This window comes from Perognathus longimembris, chromosome 7 (genome assembly GCF_023159225.1).
Source record: "Perognathus longimembris pacificus isolate PPM17 chromosome 7, ASM2315922v1, whole genome shotgun sequence".
In the NCBI taxonomy this organism is placed as follows: Eukaryota; Metazoa; Chordata; class Mammalia; order Rodentia; family Heteromyidae; genus Perognathus; species Perognathus longimembris.
The window spans coordinates 38,484,505-38,509,639 of record NC_063167.1 but is presented as its reverse complement, the minus strand read 5'-3'; the positions used below and the strand labels follow the sequence as shown (position 1 = coordinate 38,509,639).

General features: G+C 40.7%; 1 protein-coding gene across 2 annotated transcripts in view; it reads left to right on the top strand.

The window, feature by feature from the left end:
* Dab1 (DAB adaptor protein 1) overlaps positions 1-23,217 on the top strand; it is a 392,203-nt gene extending 368,986 nt beyond the window's left edge. For both annotated transcript variants that reach the window (XM_048351414.1, XM_048351413.1), the window contains 4 exons: positions 7,365-7,913; positions 11,770-11,897; positions 12,261-12,371; positions 21,933-23,217. In XM_048351414.1, the coding sequence (XP_048207371.1) occupies positions 7,365-7,913; positions 11,770-11,897; positions 12,261-12,356 (773 nt within the window). In that variant the 3' untranslated portion in view covers positions 12,357-12,371; positions 21,933-23,217. The remainder of the gene's footprint in view (positions 1-7,364; positions 7,914-11,769; positions 11,898-12,260; positions 12,372-21,932) is intronic.
* The last annotated feature ends 1,918 nt before the right edge of the window (positions 23,218-25,135 follow it).

Genomic DNA, 25,135 nt, shown 5'->3' with positions numbered 1-25,135 from the left:
ATAGTCTCTGGATGCTCTGCCCCTATGTGTCAGATTGTGTTCTAGGCACACACAGCAGATACAGTTCTCACCTGCTGCTGAGGAGACAATAGTAACATAAAAATAAATAACTACATTAAAAAGCAATGGTGATATGGACAAAAGGAAGCATAGGAGGATGTGGGCTTCTCCAACCCCAGCCCAGGAGGTGGTGATCAGGAGAGGCTCACAGAGGAAGATGGGAGTAGACTGGCCATTTGAAGGGAGGCATCAAGTTGACTTTAGAGTTCAGAAGAACAAGGTGGCCCATCTTACCCTCCATTCTTTCTCTGAGATGACACTAGACAAAATTTTGTATCTGCCAGCACTCACATTTGAACACTCTCTGAGGACCTTCCCATGTCTTCTCCCAAGTCTGTACATGACTAGATGCTTTGAAGACTATGTTTACTCTTGTTGCTTATCCAACCAGGTTGCAAACTATGCAGATGCTATTTCTTCCCATTAGTTAAAAAAATCAATTACCTGAGACTACAATTTTTAGAATATGAGTCTAAAATTGATTTCAAATATCACATATTTTGCTTTTCTGCTCTTTGTAATATAAAAAGAAGCTTCTGTTGGTGTTAAACTGTCTTCCCCATTCCCTCCTTTAGCTGGTCTGAAAAGTCCCTGTGGCTTTCACTAATTGGTCAGCCAGTGACAAAGAGAAGAACAGTGAGCTAGGTGATGTCATAAAAAGATGACTGGCTACCTAGCTCAGCCATTTGTTTTTAATACGCTTGAGGCTTCTTGGAAAATTACTTAACCTGCCAGAGCTAGAGTTTTTTTCATCTTTATAACTGGTCTGGGAAAAAAAAAACTTACCTTGCAGCAGTATCATGAGAATTAAATGAGAAATAAAATTAAGCTCCTTGAAAAATGCTGGCACATCATCAATACCTAAAGTACAAAAAACCCTGTTATTCTAATTATTATTATTACTCTGACTTCTAAAGCAGAATATACATTTTATTCTACTCTCACTATATTTTTTTCCTTTACCTCCTTTTCATCTTTTTTAACGCATGGGCTGAAGTTTAGGTCTTGTCTTTCAGCTGCTTGTGGCAGAGGTAATGTGGGTGGCTGGGAGAGCAAACATGTGTGAGTCCAGCCTCTGCCATAAAGCAGCTACAGAATGATCAACTAAATGTCTGCCGAGACTCTGAACATCCTAGAGGACTGCATGAGCAACTTGTGCAGTGAGACTTTTGTAGCAGTGTTTCAGAAAGAGGTACTCAGCAGATGTTTGCACACGACCTACCAAACACCCGGGCTCTGCTGCTCCTGCACTATGCCAGGCCCTGTCCACCCAGCGCTGCAATTTCTCCCACACAGATTAAAGAGACAATGATAATGTAGCTGTGATCACATCCCATCCCAGAGGCTTATTGCAAGAGTCAACTTTCCCCCAAATAAGCTTCACTTGAAGGCAAGGTTTAATTTCTTTTGTTGTTGTTGTTGTTGTTGTTGTTGTTGGTTGTGGGGCTTGAACTCTGGGCCTGGGTGGTGTCCCTGAGCTCTTTAGCTCAAGGCTAGCACTCTACCACTTGTGCCACAGGGCCACTTCCAGGGTTTAATTTCTAATGGTTTTGTTTCCTCATTGCATCCCTGCAGACTAAATCGTAACTAGGCATTCAGAATGGGTATTTTTAAAAATTATCTTATATTAGTTATACAGATGAAGGTTTCATTGGATGGGTATTTTTAAATGAATGAATGAACGAATAAGCTAGTGTCATAGATAAGAGGTGCCAGACAAGTTCTGTATAGACGCCACAGTCTCTTCATTTTCTATGCTTTTCTTATGTATTTAGTCTTCCTATTTTTTTTTTCCTTTTCAAATAATGCGGGTGTCCCCAGGTGCCAGCATCTGGTTATAAATTGCAGTTTGAAACACTTTAAGAAGAAAAAAAAAGCACTGCCAGGCAGAAATGCAGGTGTTCCTTTCGATTCACAGCAAGGAGGTTCCGGATTGAGCTGAATTCATTGGCATGAGCATATGCTCCCTAGCGCTGTCGCCCTCCACCAACGCACTTTAGTGAGTTAAATGGTTAGCAAGTTGTTAAATGGCTGCACTGGCAGCCACCAAGTGACTCCTAAGATCCAGTGCTATCGCTGCCTGCTGCAGCAGGATTTTCAGGCAAGCATCAGATTCTGGGACCAGAGAGCCATAGCTCCCAGATGTAGAGAGAATGCAGGTTACAGGAAAAGTAAGGAAGACCTGCCACCTCCCGAACATGGTCCCCAATTATACCATACCTCCTTTTTCTCTTCTGGTATTGTACTTTGGTCTGAAACAAATGCCATGAAGCCAGAGAGAAGCCAGCTAATAGCTCTCTCCAGAAAAGCATGCACAGCCCATGTGTTACTATCTTATGATAAAACAGGAAAGGAAAGGAAGAGGGAAATAACTTGCCACCAACAGTAAAATCATGAGAGATCACAGTGCTTATACATCTTACAGTTCCATTGAACTTTTAGAAAAATGCAGTGAAAGCATTGATCCTTCTCTGAGTTATTAACCACTAAGTGCTCATAAGCCACCCCAGGCATCTGAGACTTGGGTTCAAGATGATACAGTGTGATACGCATGGCCTCTGGTTTAGGACTTACAACATATTACTTCAGATATTTTTACTTCTCTCGTATGTATGTATGTATGTATGTATGTATTCATTTACACCCACGTGTGTGTGTGTGTGTGTGTGTGTGTGTGTGTGTGTGCGCGCATGTGCTAGTACTGGGGGCTTGAACTCAGGGCCTAGCCATTGTCCTTTAACTTTTTTCTGCTCAAGGTTAGTGCTCTACCACTTCATTCATGGCTCTACCTCTGGTTTTTTGGTGGTTAATTAGACATAAGAGCCTCACAGACTTTCCTGCCCCATCTGGGGAAAGTCAAATCACAATCTTCAGTTCTCAGTCTAATGAGTAGCTAGAATTACTGGTGTGGGCCACAAGCACCCAGCTTGATTTTTGTTTCTTTGCAATGGTAGGTAAATAATAGCAATAGTCATTCAGTAGAAACCACCCTTTGAATTTTGAGTTTTGTTCTTTCTTGAGCTAGCAGTGTTTGGAAACATATTCTTCCCAGTTGTTGGGATGCCAAGCTCCCAATGGGCTGATATCATGAGAGGCAACACACATCTGTGTTGCTAAGCTCAGATGCTCAAGAGGTTAAAGGTAAGCTTCACTTTATACATTTTCCAACTTCAGAAGGATTTGTCAGAGTAATTTGAGGAGGAACATGCAAAGTAGCACCATATGAGTCCTCATGGTATTAAGGAAAAAAGGGATAATTGGGGTAAAAATCAAAGTCTTCCACTTATTCACCAAAATGAGCACTTGGGTGAGACAGGGCTATTAAAAAATCCATGTGATCTGGGTGCCAGTGACTCATGTTTATAATCCTGGATACTTGGGAGGTTGAGACCTGATGAGTCCATGAGACTCATCTCCTGTAACGACAGAAAAGCCAGAAGTAGATCTGTGGCTCATGTGACAAAATACCATCTTTGAGTATAAAAGCCAAAGGACAACATCTAGGCCTTGACTTCAAGTTCTAGTACCAGCATACACATACACAAAAATCCATATGATACCTCTACTGCTCCTTTTTCTAAAAAGAAAAAAAATTACAATGTAACCTATTCACACAGTTCTTTTTTAAATTGACCATAGTGCTGTCATGATAACATAAAATAAAACTAAGAAAGATCCTTTATAATAAAGTACATATTTCAGTAAGGAAATACCAAAAATGAGCATACTCTAGGGCATAGTAAAAAAAATAAGATGCTTATGTCTGTAAGTAGAGTCCTCATTGGTTTATATTTTTTGCCAGTCCTGGGGCTTGAACTCAGGGCCTGAGCACTGTTCCTGGCTTTTTTGCTCAAGGCTAGCACTCTGCCACTTGAGCCACAGTGCCACTTCTGGCTGTTTTCCATATATGTAGTGCTGAGGAATCGAACCCAGGGCTTCATGTATACAAGGCAAGCACTCTAGCCACTAGGCCATATTCCCAGCCCCTAGAGTCCTCACTGAAAGCCACAGCTACAAACACAGGCTGATACATAGCCTGTGAATGGGCTCAGCCTCCATCAGAAGTATCTTTTCTAGGAAACCACCATTTTCCAAAATGGTAAGTCGCTGTTGAGTGTTCCAAATCAAACAAAAGACAATCTTCCCTCAACATACATACTTATTAAATTCCTAGAAAAATATATGCATTAAAACTATGCAAAGAAACTAAATGTCCTCATAAATTTAGCTCAAATAATCACCAAAAGGACATGGGAAAATTAATTAGCTTATACACTGATCTCACACATTATAGGAAGCATGCTGTCAATGCTAAGGGACCTCATATACCACTAGTACCCACCATCTGCACTTACTATAATAACCAAAACATGCCCCACTAGTTTCCTCATCATCTGTGGGGAGCAGTAGTTCTTCTACTTAGAATAATTGAGTCATACCCAAGTAAGTCAGAAAATATGAAACAAAGTTGTGTTGGTAGATTCAATTCACTGTACTGGAATGTAATAGAGGAAGCAAAGAGAGCAAGTTTTAGGTTTAACATGTTATCTTCACCTATCTGACTTCAGTGACATTGGACTAAGATTATATAAAGATATCTCTATTTTTTGTTCATTGATATCTCTGTTTTGTTCCATAAAAACACTCATCACTGCTAAGAAGGCCATAAGTTTTGTCTGTGGCCCTCTGGAGCCTTCTCTGAAGGACAGAATAGCATTGGGGGTGGGGGGCAAAATGGAGATGTTGCCAGAATGTAGCCAGGCTTAGAATGTGGACTTGATTCCCTATCTATCCATTGAGAGGCAGCTGGAGCCAAGACTGGAATCTGGAAAAAATTATGTATAGGACAAGGTTTCTGTGGTCTCACCAGAGTCACCAATGTGACCTATGGTGAGATCACTATCATAGCATCCAATCAGCATCCCCATGTAACTTGCTAGCATACCCTGCATTCACTCTTTTTTTCTGTCTTGGTCCTACTGTACCATACCTACAAATTCCTTCTGAAAAGAATTTGAAATGAAAATGCTTGTTTTGAGAGGCCAGGCAAAGCTAGTTTCTCTGCCCTGTGCTCTGGCTGGATAATCATTCATCTCTCAGGCTCATCTATACAGACAGGTGGGCTGTTATATCCTCTGAGAAGCATGGGAACCACCAAATACACATGGGAGTTTCTAACAGGCCTGTGGTATACTAAAGCATGTCATGGTGGGCCAGGCCCATTGACTACGAAAGATCAGAAATTGGTGTTGGCTATTTGAATGAGACAGTGAGGCACCAAGGCAAATCACTGACTTTGCAAACAAACTCTGTTTAACTGCTTGATACTACCTCATGCAAGCTGTGTGCTCCTAAGCAAGTTTCTCTTCCTCTCTGTGGACCAGTTTTCTCAGCTGTAAAATGGAAATAGTAAAAAGCGTACCATGTAGTGATTTTGTGAAGCTATCAAACAGCACATAGTGTAGGCATTTAGTAAGTGGAAATTTCTGGGTGCTAGTGGCTCATGCCGATAATCCTAGCCACTCAGTGAGCTGAGATCTGAGGATCCCTGCATTCACTGGTTTAAACACAGCCTGGGAAGAAAAATATGAGACTTGTTTCTTTTCTCTAATCAACTAGCCAAAAGCCAGAAGTGGAGATACAGTTCAAGGTAGCGTGATAACCTTGAGCAGAAAACCCAAGTGAGAATGAAGTCCTCAGTTCAAGCCCAACACTGTCACAGAAATTAAAAGTGAAAACTATTGCTGACACTATTATTATTGTAACAAATACCACTTATACTCCTATTAACATGTATATATCTTACCTGGAAAAAATAATAGAACCAATAAGTATTATAGTAATAAAGGAGAACATGCCCTGAAATTTTCTAGTGCCTAAACTATACCCCACTGTATGAGGTCTTCTAATTGAATAATGGTTTTTAGTCTCCAAAATTGGACTACTAATGACACAGCAATAATGTATCATAATACTCTGAATGTATATTATCAGTCTTTAGTCCAACCCAATTAGATAGAAAGTACTGCATGCCTATTTGACAGGTAAGGATGAAGAACCTCACAGAAGTTAAGAAACATACCCCACCTCTCTGTACATTAGTTTTATAAGAAAAAAAAAAAGAAACATACCCCAAATGACAGATAAGAAGTCCCAGTTTGAGTTTCAACCTAAGCCTTAAAAGTTTTACCAAACAGATTCTCACTCACTCTGAGAAGGAACGTCTGGTTACCTGATCTCATAGAGAATGACTCTCACAGAGCTTAAGCAGTTGAGAATGTTCAACATTTAGCAGGGAAAGTGAAGTCCAAAACTTGAGCAAGTCTGCTTTCCAACCCTTTTCCCCTTCCACTGAGACACACTGGCTTCTGAGGCCATGAGACTTGGGAAACTTTAACAGCGATGATAATACTAGTATTATCCTCCCAGACACTTGTGCGGCATAGCCATTCAGTCTTCAGGGTTCTGCTTGTGAGCTATCACCCATGCGAGGTCTTTTGTGACTACTTCTTCAGAAGGAAGATTCAATGAGGGTAGAGACTTGCTGTGCTTGTGTGTGTGTGCGTGTGCGTGTGTGAGCGTGCGTGTGTGTGTGCGTGTGCGTGCATGCACTAGGGGGCTTGTATTGGGGCTTGTCCTCAGTGCCTGGGCATTAGTTCCCTTTTGCTTAAGTATGGAACACTCTACTGCTTGAGCCACAGCTCCACTTCTGGCTTTAATGTACACGTGTGTGTGTGTGTGTGTGTGTGTGTGTGTGTGTGTATAAAAACATATATTACCTTTAAGTAGTTATACAGAGGACTTGCCATTTAACAAAGGAGTTTATAAGTACAATGTATCTTGATCAATGTCACCCCTTTCAACATTCTCATTCTTCCTTCCCCTTACCCCCTTCCCTTACTCTTCTTAATTTTGTAGGATATACATTGGATTCTCGACTGCATTCTTCCCCCTTCTCCTCTTCATTTATCCATCCCTATCTCCTTCATCCCACTCCACCCCATTTAAGTAACTGCTTCTTAGTGTTCCATTTTGCTCAACTTTGATTGAGGGGTTTGGTTAATTGGAGATAAGAGTTTCATGGACTTTCTTGCCTGAACTTATTTCAAACCATGATCCTCAGATTTCAGCTTCTGGAGTACCTAGGATTACAGGCATGAGCCACCAGTGCCTGGCTAGAAGTTGTCTTATTCTTGCTGGCATTTCTGGTCCCAACATACAGTCATTGACATTTTTTGTCGATCATTTAAATCTATGAATTCATCCCCAGGATGTCTGACCTTTCTTTCTTTCCCCCATCTTAGGTTATGTTGCTATGGGCGCCGTCCTCCCATCCTTCTGGGGCCAGCAGCCCCTTGTCCAACAGCAGATCGCCATGGGTGCTCAGCCACCAGTCGCTCAGGTGATGCCAGGGGCTCAGCCCATCGCCTGGGGCCAGCCGGGTCTCTTTCCAGCCACTCAGCAGCCCTGGCCAACTGTGGCCGGGCAGTTTCCGCCAGCCGCCTTCATGCCCACACAAACTGTTATGCCTTTGCCCGCCGCCATGTTCCAAGGTCCCCTCACTCCCCTTGCAACCGTCCCAGGCACGAGTGACTCGGCCAGGTCAAGTCCACAGAGCGACAAACCCCGGCAGAAAATGGGGAAGGAAATGTTTAAAGATTTCCAGATGGTCCAGCCTCCACCCGTGCCCTCCCGCAAGCCCGACCAGCCCTCCCTCACCTGTACCTCAGAGGCCTTCTCCAGTTATTTCAGCAAAGTCGGCGTGGCACAGGACACGGATGACTGTGATGACTTCGACATCTCCCAGTTGAATTTGACACCTGTGACTTCTACCACGCCATCTACCAACTCACGTGAGTGCCTTTCGCTTGAATGAGAGCCCATGCTTTGTGTGTGGTCACTAGCTTTCTGGAGTAGGCAAATGTATCTTACTTGCATGCATCAGGGTTTTTGTTGCTACCCCTGTCAATCATAATTAGCTACTAACTCAAGTATCAATTACAATGTCTGCCTTTCCATATGCTTATAGGCTTGCTTTTTTGTACTCATAACAATGCTGATGGCAAGTTTTATGAGACCTGTTTGACAGCTAATGACACTGAGAGACAAAGTGGTAGATGTGAACACAAGCCAAGTATTTTCCCCAATGTCATGGTTATCTTTAACTTTTTAGTTTGCTCTTTCATTCAGTCAGCCATGTGTGCATTCTTTCATTTGGTTATATATGTGCCATTTGCCAGCTCACTGAAGTGCAAATGAATAGAAAGTATACATTTAGAAATATTTAACGACAAAGTTGAAAAGTTAGAGTATAAATTTAAAATCAGGACCCTTTTTTTTTTTTTTTGGTGCCAATACTGGGGCCTGTACTCAGGACACTGTTACTGTCACTTTGCTTTTTCACTCCGGTCTGGCACTCTACCACTTGAGCACAGGTCTTCTTCTAGCTTTTAGGTAATTAACTGGAAATAAGAGTCTCATGGATTCCCTACCTGGTCTTGCTTTGAACTGCAATTTTCTCCTAAGTAGTTAGGATTACAGACATGAGCCACCACTAAAATTAAAGCAGAGCTATGGTATCTATAAAGCTATGTTAAGCTGTGATGGTTGAAACAAGATCTGGGCTACAACTCCTGGTAGTGAAAGAGTATCTAATGATTCTGCCCTAGATCAACTTCCTACTGCAAACATCAAGAAAAGTTAACACATACAGTCAAGCCGCAATCCAGACACACTTGATCACTCTTGTGCTTGTTTGACACAGCTTAGAAAAGGTGTTCTGATGACTTGGCTTGTGGCCTGACAATTGATAAAGGGAAAGAAGAGACTCATGCTACAGAGAATTGTGCATTTTCATTACTGTCATCAGTGACACAGATCACTGCATGGGCAGTGCCTTGAATAGCTAAAAAAAAAAAAAAAAAACTAAGGTTAATACAATTACACTGTATCATTTCAGCTAGGTTCCTGGATGCATTTTCACAAATGAATGCCTTTGATGTGAACTTTTAAAAAAACACCTACATGAACTCCAGCCAAAACATCTACATTGTAAGGAAATATCTATTAACTCTGACTCATAGAGTTTCAATGAAGAATGATGAATGAAAAAATGAAACGCTAAAGAAATAACAACCATGCATAGAAGGGCAACCAACATCTTTTGAAAGCAAATGCCATGCTCACTGGTGGCTCATACCTATAATTCTAGCCACTCAGGAGGCTAGCTTGAGTTCGAAACTAGCTTGAGCAGGAAAATCCATGAGACTTTTATCTCCAATTGACCACCAAAGAAGAGAGAAGTGGATTGTTGGCTCAGGTCGTAGAGCTCCAGCTTTGAGCAAAACAACCTAAGGGACAGAGCCCAAGCTCTGAGTTCAAGCCCCAGTTCCTGTGCAAAAAAAAAAAAAAAAGGGAAAAGAAAAAAGAAAAGAAAATGTTTCCTTTTCAATAAACTGTTGGGTCAGCCACAACAGAAGCAGAAAGCTAAAGTTCTTTGAGTGTAAGGGAATGTCTTCATCATTCCTACGCCTCAAGTCTCACATGCTAGCATAATTTCTAGTTCATGGAAGGCGTGACAGAACAAACAGGTACAGTGAATGAAATGAGTTGAGTGTGTGTGTGTGTGTGTGTGTGTGTGTGTGTGTGTGTGTGTGTGTGTCCTGGGACTTTAACTCAGGGGCTGGGTGATTTCCCTGAGCTTTTCTGCTCAGGGCCAGTGCTCTACCATTTGAGCTGCAAGCTCCACTTTCCTAATCATCCCTTTCTTATTCATTACAATCAAAAATGACTTCAGACCTTGCCACATGTTCTCTGGGGATGAATTTGCTCCAGATTGAGAATTGCTGTTAAAACCTGCTAAAGATTAAGGATCTTGCATAAATACACACTCCTAGTTTCCCATTGATTTCATTGGATAAGTATGAGCAATAACCTGTCAAAATTGGCAGCTCAGCCTAGGTTCTCAGCCTTTGGTAAGCAATAAACCAATTCAAACACAATTCAGAATCCAATTAAGCTAGCTGGACATGATGGAATGTGCCTGTCATGCCTTCACTCGGGAGACTGAGGCAGGAGGGCGTTAAGTTCAAGACTGGGCTGAATAGTGAGACCCTCACTCTAAAAGAAGAAAACCCAATTAAGCTCATATTTATTAAACATCTACCCATCAGGATGTTTCTATATAGTTTTAATTCTACTGAAACTAGTTTATTCTGAAGTCATCTCATGAACAATAGGCCTCCTTTCTTTGCTGTTTTTTCATTAACATGCATTAATTGTACAAACAGGTTTCATTGTGGTATTTATACAATCTACATAAAATGTACTTTGGTCAGATTCACTCTCCTTAGTTCTTTTCAAATAAAACAACAACTTAAATGTACTTGAAAGAAAATGAATGAAACTAATCTGTATATCCTCTTACCCATCAATAATACCTCTTTGAGGATGTTTGAGTAGAAGATTGGTTATAGCCAAAATGAACCTCACACAGAAATATCAAAGCACATCTGGACCGAACAGTGTCACACAGATCCATGGCTCACAGCTCATAGTTCATAGCCCTGAGCAGCTCTGAGCTGTTGCTTCTAACATGTGTGGGACAAATAGACAGTAACAGCATGCATTTATTTATATTAGGACTACAGAAAGTTTTTTTCTCATTAGCATGTTGTAGATACTTAGAATTTGAAATAATATCATTATTCTATTTACAGGTTTACTAGGGTAAAAGGTACACACAAAGTATTATAATCACTCACTGTCTGATTAAGATGCCAGGTTTTCTAAGTTCTGGAAAGTTACAACAGGGCAGTTCTATCAATGGCATGGCTTGTCAGCTACTAAATCAAGCCATCTCACCTCCTCATTTGGGACCAAGTCAGTATGTTCTATGCTAAATTAGAATTACTAGGCAAGTAGTTTCCAATATATTTATTATTAACCTCAGGAGCTGATGAGAAAGAAAAATGTGGTAAATTCAATACAGCAGATTTGCATTCTTACAGAATCAAGTGTCTGCTGTGAAGTTGTCATCATGCACATCTATTCTTCCAAGTCATGGAGACCTTCTTTATTCAACACATGTTTGGGAGCACCAGCTTTGTGCCAGAATCTAAATCCAGGTTCTATCAGTTGCCATGAACAAACTCACAACCTTCACTCTCCTCTGAAAAGCTAGGATAGCCTTCACCTCAAAGGAATTTTATGAGAGTTTAGTGATATTGTCTCTTAAATGTCTAGCAGTGTCTGACACATAAAAGACACATAAATATGCTCTCTCCTGAAAGACAAGAAAGCAAGCTGTAATTCTCACCTGTGCATGCATTGGAATCCCTTGCATGGGTTGTTCAAACACCGTCTGGGATCCATAGATCTCACTAGGTTTCCAGGGTTAGGCTTTCCTCACAAACTCCTAGATGATGCTCTAGCTGGTGGTCCAGGGATCATCCTCCATTGAGGACAGCTGTGTTACCCATCAGCATGGACAAGCCTCTTCCCTCATGATAAAGCACACAAGTGTACCAGATAAACATGTTCAGGAGAGGAAGTCAGATATTTACATGGTTTGATTTGGCACGAGGAGAGGTGTCTTATGATTTGACTCGAATATAAGCAAATCCCTGAAGTTTCTTTAAGCTCTACATGGTGGTAGTGGGCACTTAAGATGTCTCGTCTTTCTGTTTGTTTTGCATTGTCTCTGTGTAGCTCCAACCCCAGCCCCTAGGCAGAGCTCTCCATCCAAATCATCTGCATCCCATGCCAGTGATCCGACTGCAGATGACATCTTTGAAGAAGGCTTTGAAAGCCCCAGCAAAAGTGAAGAGCAAGAAGCTGTAAGTGGCAAGCTTCCTATTTCTATTTAATTCTTCCTTAATTATAATACTTCTGTTTCTGAAATAGACCGCACATGAAGCAGCTTACATTGGAAAGAATGTGGGTTCAGACTCTGAAGATCTAAAGTGTTGTTGGAGAGGCTATCTCTTATAGTCAAGGGCAGATCCCCCAAAATGCTGTCTTCGTATGCAATTGTTACAAGTTCTTGGAGTAATGGGGGAGGGGGAGTACCCTCAGCCTGTCGTTGCCCCTCCTTTTAAATAACTTGATTGTATGTGTTGCATGAAAATATTCTTGGTTGCCTTGTATTTTCAGTTGTTGAAAAGGGGGAAAAAAGTGTTCTCTTCTTGTTGTGTTTCTAGCCTGATGGATCACAGGCCTCCTCCAACAGTGATCCATTTGGGGAGCCCAGTGGTGAGCCCAGTGGTGATAATATAAGTCCACAAGCCAGTAGCTAGATAGCACAGGTCTGGGTAGGTATCTGTCCTTTTTATCTCCTTCACCCTTAAGCCTGAGACTTTCCCTTTGGCTCACTTCTAAGATCATATTCCCAGTGTGTGTATTTTCTCTTTCCATGCTTGCAATGTATTACCAATATGTTTCTGTATATCCTTGCCTGTGCTGTATTTCCCAAGGAAACTGTTCTTCCATCCTTGTTCTGTATTACCAGTGCTTGTTCCATCTCTCCAGGCATGAATGATGTTTCTGATGTTTGTGCCATCCTTCCTGACTTGAGTCATGTAACCAATGTTTGTAGCATCTCTCCCTGCCTAGTTTCTACATTCCACTCTAATTTTTATTTTCATAGATGAATGACCTTTGACTTATACCAGTAAGTACACTTGTGGGGAAACATTGTTTTAATTTATCATTTTATTAATGCTTTATACTGAGAGTACAGCAGGGCTAGAATGAGTCCTGGTCAACCCAATTTCACATGGATTGAATTTCTAAAAAAAAAAAAATCAATATTTGGAGATGGGCATATTCTACACATGTTGATAATTGCTCAGTGTGACGTGGTCCAAAAATGCTTTAATCTTTTAAGCAAAAAATTTACATGCCCCAGAACTAAAGGGGTCACCAATAAAATACAATGAGAAGTCACACTATAAAGCAAATAAACAAGCAATGCTTGAAATGAGATTGATGGAGATTATAGGACCCATCCCAGAGTGTCAGGGAAATTCAAAGCCCAAAGATATAAAGCCGTCACTTCTGAGGCGTGTTTTTTGCACCTGGGCTACACTGTGTGGTTTGTCACCAAGTCACTTCAGATTCCATCAGCAGCTACTTTGAGAGAGGTGTACTTACAGTGCCTAGAAGTGGTTCTTGGCACTTGAATTTCAATACATCTGATTTGATGGAAAGAAAGAAGTGCAGATGTAGTGAGCCTTCTCGGGAGACAGAAGTACACCTTATTACCCACACATGATTTCTAAGGTTACCCCTTGATAAATGTATTCAATTTTAAGATCCTTTCCTAGTTTTTTCATAAACATACAGCACTGCCAGGCCCTACCCAAAGAGCTCCTTCTTTGGGTCCCAAACAGCATTATCAGAATCATTAAAATGGTAAACAGTCCCCCACTGCTCATGAATGGCATCTGAGGCTACCTCAGAATCATTCTCAGTTCATGCATAAGTTATTTCCGAAGTTATTGAAAGTTAATACCATGTTTTGCAAGTGCAGTTTGTTATAGATTTTATGATTAAAGAACTTAATGTGTGTATTTGGCCACATGGTATTATGTGTTATTATACATGATCATTATTGTGCAATAACATGTAATAATGCACCATGTAATTTAAAAAAACATGTGATACTTATTTTAAAAAATTAGTCCTGCAGAAATATTTTGGGGAGCTGGCCTATTGAAGGCAGTGTCAAGGCACAAGGAAAAGAGAGGCATGTGGGATGATTCCCCCAAGAAGTTTTCTCCATCTTGCATATTTTGAATTTCATATACTCAACATGGCCCCGTAAAATTTGATGAATGAACTAGAGGTGACAAGAGCCATTCATCAGGAGGGCAGCTAACATCATCTTAAAATTGAAGTTCTCCTAGAAAACAAAGGTGGCTTACGTTATTTGCTGATTGATTTATCAAGCCCTCATCTGCTGAGCCTGTTCAGCTTGAGGCAATTGTGCAAGCTGTCTCATGGCTTTGCTCACTCAGTACCATATTTGATGCTCCATGTGGCACCCCTAGCTTTGGCTGACTTCCAATGGAACATAGTACAGTACTGTAGCAGAGGCTCGGGGTTTGAAACTTAAGTTCAAATCCTACCTCAGCCACTTACTAGAAGAAAATCTTGAGCAAGAGCTATGCTTTTATTTTTTGAACCTTGGTTTTTGCTTTTCATTTTTTATCTTTGAGGACAGGCTTATATTTTCCTTGATGTGAACTGAGGTAGCACATGCTTAGTTTCTAACATAGAGACAGACATTGAGCACTCACCTTAAAAAAGAAAATCTGGGTTCTGGGGTAATGCTGTCTGTCTTCAGTGTCAGGTTCCACCACTGCTTGGCTCTTTGATTCTGCTGAGATTTAATGACAATTCTCTAACTGTATTTAATCTTCTTTTCTTCACTTGAAAAACAGTTATAAAAAATAATGTCCTATGCAGAGGGTTATTGGGTGAACTAAAAGAGATAATGCACATGGAGGTTTAGTTCAGTATCAAGTACACAGAGTGCATCTGTGAAAGATGGTTGCCATCACCACCACCGTTCATCTCACTGTCACCTGAACTACCACTATCACTATCACCCATACCCTTACCACTACCACTGCCACACCAATGCCACCACCATCATCTCCATCACCACATTAACACCATCACTATCATCACCACCACTACAGTTACCAGCAACATCCTCATCACTACCACCTCTGTCACCACCTTCACCACTTCTACTAGCAATACTACCAGCACCGCCACCACCATCATCACCATAACCAATGCCATCATCAGCATCAGCAGCAGCATCACTACCACCACTACTCTGACCAATACCATCCCCATCATTGCCAACACCATCATTGCCAGCACCAGCACCACCAACAATGTTATCACCATCATTGTAACTATTGTCATCATCATCACCACCATCATTATTATATAGGCTCAATTAACATTGCCTGTCGACTACCTTGGATTTTATACATTTAGCGCTTATGTTGAACAGGCTATTAGCTCAGAGATTTTTTGTTTTGTTTTCATATGCACATCCTGATTGATGTGGTTTTGTTTGATACTAACTATGTCCAGGTAACTAACTTTCCAAATGCTTCAAAAAGCGTGGAGTGATGGGACTGTTTGATAGCTGTTTACCTGGCCTACTGTCATAATCAGAATGATCCCAGTTTCAGCTTCCCAGGCAACCTCTCACACACACAAATCATAAGATTTAGGTTTATATATAATCTTATTTTTGTCAGTCGTGGGGCTTGAACTCAGGGCCTGGGCACTGTCTCTGAGCTCTTTTGCCCAAGGTTAGTGTTTTGCCAGTTCCACTTCTACTTTTCTGGTGGTGAATTAGAGATAAGAGTCTCATGCACTTTTCTGCCCAGGCTGGCTTTGAACAGTGATCCTCAGATCTCAGCCTCCTGAGTAGCTAGGATTACAGGTATGAGCTACCAGTACCTGGCTTTATATATAAATCTTAACTCTCTCCCAATCCCTAGGACATCCAGACTACAATCTTTGGTGAAGTAATTTCCCCTTTTCTAGCATTGCCATTTCACAGGTCCCTGTGAAGAACTGTGTGCCAGGGGATTGATGCAGGCAGATCCCCTATAATACCATAGGGGAAATCTTCTCTTACTCTCCATCAACAGCAGCACATGCCACCTATGATCTCTTATCTCCATACCCTTCACACACTGAAAATTTATTGACTTCAATTTCTTTGTGCCTTTCTGGACATTTAGGGAAGGGTTTGCAAGCAGAGAGAGTTATGGCCAGTGCTTTATTCCCTACCCTCCTGCACATTGCTCCCCTCCCCCCAATCTCATAACATGGAAAAGCAAGAGTCCCAACCTTCTTATTACTCTTGAAAGCATTATCTCCAGCTGTTTTTTATTAGAAGTAGCCACACAGCTCTGAGTAAATAGGGATGACATCTGTTGATAAGTTAAAGCTATATTGCTCCAGAGTAATACGAAACAGGCAGAGTCAATCCCCATGGGGAGAGGCTTCAGAGCCAATCCTAAACATTTCTGTGTTTGCAATAAAGGAAAATATCTTCAGTTATTTCACTGTTCCTCCTCTGCCTTCCCATCTGAGAGAATCATGTGTCTTTGGAAAACTGAGTCAACAGGGACAAAAAAAAGACCCCAAATAATATTATAATGGTTGGTGTGGGAATGGCAGGTAATTTATACTTCACTGATGTGTGTTGCTGGAGCAATTTTGAGGGTGAAATGTTAGCTTTTGAAGAGATGAAAGAAAAATGAAAACATTTATTTGGTTAAATGGCTAAGTAAATAAACTGCCTATCAGACTTTCCCAGCTGTCAAGTCAAAGTAGCATCTGTAACAATAGGAATTGTTTGGTCTGTCTCCCTTTGCAACAATAGATACTGCCATAAATAATAAGTTGCTGTCATTTTTTTTAATACTGACTTCGTAGTGGGAACCCAAGACATATAAAGTGTTACCTGGTAGATTTCAGTGTGCAAGAGGAAAGAAAACTGAACTTCAGATGCTTTGGAAAAAGGAATCTTTTTTTTTTTTTTCAAAAGAAAAGAGGAAGACTCCAGTCAAGGGTCTGAAGTGTGAATATGGCTGCAGTACAGGTAACCTTAGGCAAGCATTTCTTTTCTCATATGAAGAAGCGCAGAGAATTTCAGTAACTCCTTCTCTATGGTATCCAAGGATCACATGATTTCAGGAATATAAAATGGCTTATAAACTTTGAAAGTAAAAATATAATTTGGGATTATTACCCGTATTCTGTTTTTAAACAGAACTGAACAACAGAAGCTAATTAATAGGTTAATTATCTATTTTATGGGCATATGAATCATAGACAAGTTAAGTCTGAGACTTTTGGAGCCCCAGGTCTTCAGACCTTCTTTTTTTTTTTTTTTTTTTTTTTGCCAGTCCTGGGCCTTGGACTCAGGGCCTGAGCACTGTCCCTGGCTTCTTTTTGCTCAAGGCTAGCACTCTGCCACTTGAGCCATAGCGCTACTTCTGGCCGTTTTCTATGTATGTGGTGCTGGGGAATCGAACCCAGGACTTCATGTATACAAGGCAAGCACTCTTGCCACTAGGCCATATTCCCAGCCCTCTTCAGACCTTCTTAAAGAAACATTCTTGGATGTCCCTCAGTGGATAAATCAGAAAGTGGCCAGGCTCTACCTAAAAGCAGTGACCACTTGGATGGGGAAATGGTCTTAGTATTTTGCAGGAAGTTAAAACAGAAGAGACATAGGAGATGAAGAACAGAGTGTAAGCTCGAGTGATCTTTCTTTGTATAAGTACATGAGGCCAGTCACTGGGCTGTGGGAGACAGAGGCAGCATGCTTGAGCTGAAAGAAGGCACGTTGACTGTGAGAACACCTGAGATTAAGGTGCCCATAGAACATTCCATGGTAATGCCACACTGGATTCAACTTCTGGTGGTCAAAAGAGAAATTGAGCTGGATATGAAGATTCCAATGTGGTTTTCAGCCATTAGAGTATTGGGTACAAAAAGACTCTTATGATTATTTAGACCAGAGGCTGACAGACTCTTATTATTCCTGCTTTGTGGACCATACGTCTGTCATAACTACTTTCTGCTTGTAGGCAGGAAGTCCACAAAAGCTGATGCATAAACAAGGGGATGGATCTGTGGGCTGATAATACTTTATGGACCAAATCAGTGGCTGCCAGAATTGGTTAATGGACTAGTTTATTGACCACAGATTTAACTCACTCACTGTCACTAGCATCTAGAATTTAATCACAATCCTTTTCAATTACTATTATGACTAAAATACATATTGGAAGGGCCTATGTGCCATCCTGAGGTGTTAGTGTGCTCCTCTGGGAAGTATGAAGTTATGTGCTATATATCAGGCAGAAGATTGCCCTAACTAGATCCATCTCAGAAGGATCAATGTGGCAAAAGCCGAAAGAAAGATGAAAAAAAAAAAAAACACATGTGACAGGAAGGCTGAGTATTGATTCATGGTGCAGAGGAGGTATTTTAGTTCTAATGGACCAAAAGACTATTGGGCCTTCTGTGCCCTAAGCATCTTTGACCTTACCCTAAGGGCAGGTGGGGGATAGTTTAAAGGATTTGAAGTAAAGATGTGGTCATATCTACCAAAAACAGAGCAAAATCATCCACAGCATGTTGTGTTCATGGGTATAATTCCATTTATACTTTTGGAACATTGAGAATAACTCCATAGACTCCATAGTGACCTTGCCCGAAACCAAGTTGGAAATTTCTGGATCAAATGATTTCTTAACTTCCCTCTAGCTCTTCTCTGACAGTCTTAAGATTCTGTAACAAGGAAGGTAAAGCTATTGCCAGAACATATCATGCATCACAGTGTCAGACTGTGGGATCATCTGCTGCTTGGGGTTTTTCCACACCACTGCTCCTCTTCATTAGTGGGGATAATTGAGAGCTGACTGCAGTTGTGTTGGGTATTTGAAGCTAAATTCCAACAAGAAGGGGATGTGTGAATATGTATCTCAGCTGCAGAAAGTTAATGCAGTGTGGCATTAATTACCCTGTCTGAACCTGCTGTTGTCTTCTGTTTTTAGGTGTCATTCTTAGTTGGAGAAATTAGTTTCCAGAATTAGAATAGAGCAAATTGTAGGGTAAGATCAAGGCAGCTTTGACTTCTTAGGGCATCTGAAAAAGAAGAATGGACTGAGAAAATCCATGCAGACAGCATGGGGCTACATCCTTGAAGCCTGACAACAGAAATGTTCCATCTCAGCCATTGTTCTTAAATTTTTATCCTCCACCCATATTTATTCCATGTACCCTACTCCTACACACACACACACACACACACACACACACACACACACACACACACCACAGAGAGAGAGAGAGAGAGAGAGAGAGAGAGAGAGAGAGAGAGAGAGAGAGAGAGAGAGAGAGAGAGAGAGAGGGGGGGGGGGGGGGAAAGTTCACATTCAATCATTGAAGAGTTATTAGAAACAATTTGGGATATTGGCAGGGTACTGAATAAATCATTTTGCTAGTGAATATGATAGTATGATAGCTCATGTCTGTAATTCCAACTTACTCCAAAGACAGAAGCAGAAATACCACAAGCTTGATGCCAGTTTAGGTAAAAATTAGTGGCAAAGCCTTTCCTCAAAAATTAACTAACTACTGGGCACTGGTGGCTTACATCTATAATCCTAACCACTCAGGAGGCTGAGATTTGAGGATTGTGGTTCAAAGCCATCCCAGACAGGAAAGACCTTAAGATTCATATCTCCAATTAACCACCAAAAAAACAGAAATGCAGTGGTAGGGCACTGGCCTTGAGCAAGAAAGCCCTGAGTTCAAGCACAATGACCAACACATACACACAAAAAAATTCATTAACTATTCCATTAAAAAGAGTTGAGGGTATGGCTTATGTAATGGTATTTGTCTAACATGCACAAATCCCTGGGTTCAATCCCAAGTACCCAAATAAATTAGTAAATAATCCATCTTGATCTCAGTTTTGGTGAATTAAATTTTGAAAGAATAAAACCAACTTGAAGAGTATGTAGGGCAAAAGGTTCAGAATGGGGAAGAAACTAGAAACTACCTTATGGTCACTCACTAAATTGGCAGGCCTTCATGGGTGGGCCTTCACATGTGTGACTGGCAGATAGAACTAGAGGTTGGCAATCCAGAAGATAATGGGAGATGTTGGGCCTCCACACTTCCTGATACAAGGCCATTGGAAAAACAATCACATTTATTCTTTCTGCTTCCCAGGACAAGAGGGATATAGTCCTTGGGTGGAACATGGCAGACAGATTAGCATTCTCTGCATTAGAAAACAGGGTACCTGGAAAGATAGAGGTTCCTTCTCCCTGGGAAAATACAGATATCCTCTAGGGCAGAGCCTGGCTCTGATACCATCAGGATCCTGTTTTGTTTTGTTTTGTTTTGTTTTTTGAATAATTACTTATTTATTGTCAAAGTGACATACAGAGGGGTCACAGTTTCATATGTAAGGCAGTGGGTACATTTCTTGTACAATTTGTTACCTCCTCCCTCATTTCCCCCCTCCCCTTCTCCCTTTCCATCTCCCCCCATGAGTTGTTCAGTTGGTTTACACCAAATAGTTTTTTAAGTATGATCCTGGTTTTATACTTGCCTACAGTCCCAGTTCAACTCCTACCTAGTAACTGTGTGATGCTGAGGTGACAGAAGCCCTCCTTGCTGAACTTCACATTCCTGTCTGTAAACTGATAGTCTGGGCATGCTCTTCTGGGCTGTTCCCACTTTATAACAGAAAGCAAGCCATGTGCTAGAGTATGCAGAAGAGGCATCACACTGACCTTGAAAATGCAGAACTTCAGTTGTTATTTACAAATAATGATGTAAAGAATAAAAGCTGCTCCTGGGACTGGTAGGCTTATAAAGTGAGATGTGAAGGGGCTTTGTAACCCTGAAACACTGCAGATGGAAGGATTAGTGCTCTCTCTCTCTCTCTCTCACTTTCTCGCTCTCTCTCTCCCTCTCTCCCTCCCCCTCTCTCTTTCTCCCCCCTTCTCTGTCTCTCTTCTATACAGTTCTCATGTATCTAAACATACTAGCTGTTTAAAGAATGGCAAATCACTTAATTTCTCTGTGCCTAATTTCTCACTTATAAAAAAATAAACCGTCTATCTTACAAGAAGGTGTAGCTCAATTGGTAGATTGCCAGTCATGAGCAAGAAAACCAAATGAAAGCATGAGGCCCTGAGTTCAAGCCCCATTTCTGGCAAAAAAAAAAAAAGAGAGAATTCCTCACCTTGTGGGCAGACATACAATAAGAGGTCCAAAATGTGAAATCATTCTAAAGGTTCAAGAAAATATGAATCTAAATTACCTATATGCATATTCAGGAGGCAGGCTACCATATAAAATATAGCAGGATTAAGATATCACTGTGCCCATTTAATCCTGGCACAAGCATATAAGAGTGATGGCAGAAAAGGTCAATTGTTGTAAAAGGGCTTAGATAGTATGCTTTGGACAGAACGCTGATTTGATCTGCTTGTCCAGTATATGCTAGACTATTTCAACATAAACTACTGGTGGGGTTTGCACAGGGTCAAATACTGTTTTCTTCTGGGTTATAGTTGTGGGTTTACACTGGCATACTAGTGAAAATCCTTAGTATCCCAGGCAAGCTCCATGCATGCAGCACAACATCTGACTAATCCTGAAAGAGTAGAGTGACTATAACAAGTCCTAGAAATTTTGATTAACACCTAAAGGGGAGTTGCTGTTCCTCTTGCTCAGAAGCTCACCCAGGCACTGCTTGTAAGGATGAAGAGCAAGGTGGAATAACATTTCAGCGGCCTTGAACAGACATTTGTGGACCTATGTTGAAAACATTTCTACTTGGCTCATACAGGGATTATTTTCTGAAGACCAGGAATATAAACTATTGTACCAGATGCTTTATGTGAAGTTAACTCTAATTCTTTTGGGAGACCCAGTATGGTAACAGTACCCCTTAGGCTTCATGTTTGTGTAAACCAAGGCTTAGAAAGGAAAATACCCTGCCCATAGCACACAGATTTCCAAGCTCCCTGTTATGCTTTGAGATCTCCCTAACAAGACAATCAGTAATAGCCTTGAAATTAAATCTAGAAGTAGATGAAGAGTTCTTTGGGGTGATAAAAATGTTGGCCAAAATGATACATACTATGAACAAATCACATAATCCAAAAATAATCTAAGGTCATCCATCATCAACCATCACCTTTCTGTTTTTAATCCCAACCCTCTTTTCTAAATCTGTCTCAGAAAACCTCACATAGGCAAGGGCAGGCCTCACTTTGTCCCTCTCTTCATAGGAGCCGGAGCCTCTCTATGCACAGATCAACAGACCTAAGAAATAGCATCGATATGAGCTTGTGATGGGTGCTTCAAGACTGGCATGGAACTCAGCAGGCTCTTGTGTTCTCTTTCACCTCGCCTCATCCCACAGTGATTTTCCTGATTGTTCAATGGAATTTGTGCCGAAGAAGGAACTAAGTGTTATTGGCAACAAATGGCAGATACTTATGGCAGCACAAAAACCAAAACCAAACTACAACAACAACAACAAAAAACAAACATCACCACCCCTACAAAAGTATATACCACCCTACACCCAACATTAAATCACCAATCAAAGCAAATGCTTTCCCGACAAATATTCTGAGCTCTCTAAACTGGGTGTAAGATGACCCAAGATGTGAAATCATAATTCTGTTTTCATTTCCTCTACCTGTTGACTACTGTAGAGACAGCAGATTCGGAGTGACAGGCATCACAGAAGTACACCATGGTTGGCACTGACTTCTTGTACGCAAAAGCAAGCCTCTATGACCGCAATATTGTCATCTGTATGCCTTTCGGTGTAAGGTGATGTTCACTCATTGTCCCACAGAGCCTGGTCTGCCATTCTGCCCCTCCCCTTCCTTTCTTTGTCATGTTTGAAAATTTAATGGGTGTACAAATTCTTGTAATGCTTTTTGACATTTCTTTTTAGATATGGGTGAAGAAATCTAACTGGGAAAACAAAAGTCTCTCCAGAAGTGAATTAATTTGAAATCACAAGACAAATTAGTGCTTGGTTGTTCCTTATGATCAAGAATGCTGCTGAAACAACCCTTTAGTTAATCTGCATCCTGCTGAAGAAAGACAGTTGTGTTTTTTTTTCCGGTTGGAACATCGATTCTGTGAGTAGGAAAGGAGATCATTCTCATTGATGAGAGAGGAGGAAAATGCATCTGATTTCTAAGAAGCTCTAAACTCTGAATACAATAAAATGATATTTTTTAATTTTTCTGATACTTTGCTGCTGTAATACTATGCAGACAAGTGTCTTCTCCATGTGCCATTTTCAAAGAAAAGTCATTTGCCAAATAATTCTGGTACAATTCTGGTAATGTGGTTTTTGGATCTTAAAAACCAACTTTCTAGCAGAACAATGGGGCCATTAAATGTTCAAGCATAACAAACTGATTCCATGGTCAGACTGGTTCATCTCTTGTCTCTTTTTGTATATCAGAAAATTCAAATGGGATTTTTATTTTGTAACTTGAAAAAAAAAGGAAAACCCTTACCATTAAACTCTTTAAATATTTAAGGGAAATGGCTTTAAGGAGTTCTAATGAAAAGAAATTGTCAGTTTTTTTTGTAAATATAAATGTTAATGAAAAATGTTTTTTAATAATGCCATTACACTGTAGAGAAGGTAGCAGATTGAGTGCAAGGTGTGACAAACTGGATGGATGGGCTCACTTTCCAGATGTTATTCTGGAGCAGGTGGTAGGAAGCCGGAGTTGAGAGACAGCTGGCGGGAGCAACTGGCCAATAAGCAGCAAGTGAAAAGGAAATGGGCATGGGACTCCATATCCGGCCTTTCCGCCAGAGTACCCACCCTGTGTGCAAATTGAGAAAAAGGCAATTCATATTAAGAAGGCCTGTCCTTCAGATTTTGAAACTCTTTCTCCTCTCCACTCCCATCTACTCTCGCATCAGTCACTGGACTGTTTGTACGTGAAACAGAAGGGTTGAAGCTTCCTGTTTTTACATTTATGGGACAAAAAGTGCAGTGTTTGGTTTGTATGTTTAGCACATGATTTTCATAAAGAATCTATATATTTTTGCCCTACAGAGAATTGTTATACAGGTCAAATGTGTTTTCCCGATGTTCCTATGCAGTTACAGTATGTTGAATTTAGTGGTTTAACACTAAGAAAATGTTCAAGAATCATGTAATTAATTGGATTTGGGAGTGATTCTTACTACTTGGTTTTAAAATTTGAAAGGTAGAATTTACATCAAATGATTTAAATTGGCCTATGTGTGTGTGTGTGTGCTTTAGCTCTTCAGATCTAGTGAAACTAAATTGTGGTCAAAGATTAATTTTTAAATGATTGTTCACATACACACAAAATGGGATATGCACAAGGTGAGTTAAAGTCCATGTTTTACGCAATCAGGTCCCTGGAATCTATTTTTTTCCTAGATACATAAATCAACTGATGCCCATTAGAGAATATATTAAATGTTGTCCTCATATGGAAGGTCCCGAGAGCCAAAAAAGCAAGTAGGGCTATTCATTGACCTCTTGAAGCTGTCACCTCTTGGTCCCTCGACTCCTCTAGGAATGTGCATACTTTGTCTGATCAGGAAATCTATTCACATGAAGGAGAAAATGAAAATGGTGTGACAGCCAGGAAAGTGGTATTCCACTTGTGAGTTCTGTAGATTGGATACTATAGGCACTGCCTATGGGGAAATTGATTCCCAGCTGTATGGTGGTTGAGGATTCTGATTCTTGGCATGGTGCTACTTCTCCCTCAGTATGGCTTGTCCTAAGTATGTCCTGCAATGTTATACCATTATTCTGTCTCTCTGGGTTGCTTCTGACATATCCAGAGTGAACTGTAGCTGAGGCTGTGATTTCAGGTTCATAGTAGAACCTGGAGTTCATTTCATAGAAGATGATGACAGCCTGGCACACTTGTCATTCTTCAGTGAACATGGGTGAACATGGCTCTGAACTTCAGGAAGATGCCCATATGATGTATTACATATTACAATGAAGGGAATAGAGTTGAGATTGCTTTTCAACTGCCTTCTGTATTCTCATTGGCAGAATTCTGATTTTTTAAATTTTTTCCTCAAGCATCCATTTGATAAGCCCAGAAACACAATCTCCAATCCCAGGAATACAGTTGACATTTCCAAACAAGAGCTGAGGTGCCAATGCCAAAAGAGTCTGGGGAGCCTGAAGAGTTCTGGTTAGATCACTGGCAAATCCATGCATATGCTTGTTAATTCCTCATCTTTCACTAGTACGAAATTTGTCACTTTAAATTTTGAAACCAGGGAATTGTCATCTGTCATCCTGTCCCCATTTCCCATAGCTCTTCGATCTTCACATGTCGCAAGACTTTTTTGATAGCTCGTATTCATCCCAGTGTCTACTGAAACCACATCATGTAATGTACCGGGCACCTTCTTTAAAAAAAAATTGTTTACTCTGTGGGTTTGGTTCATT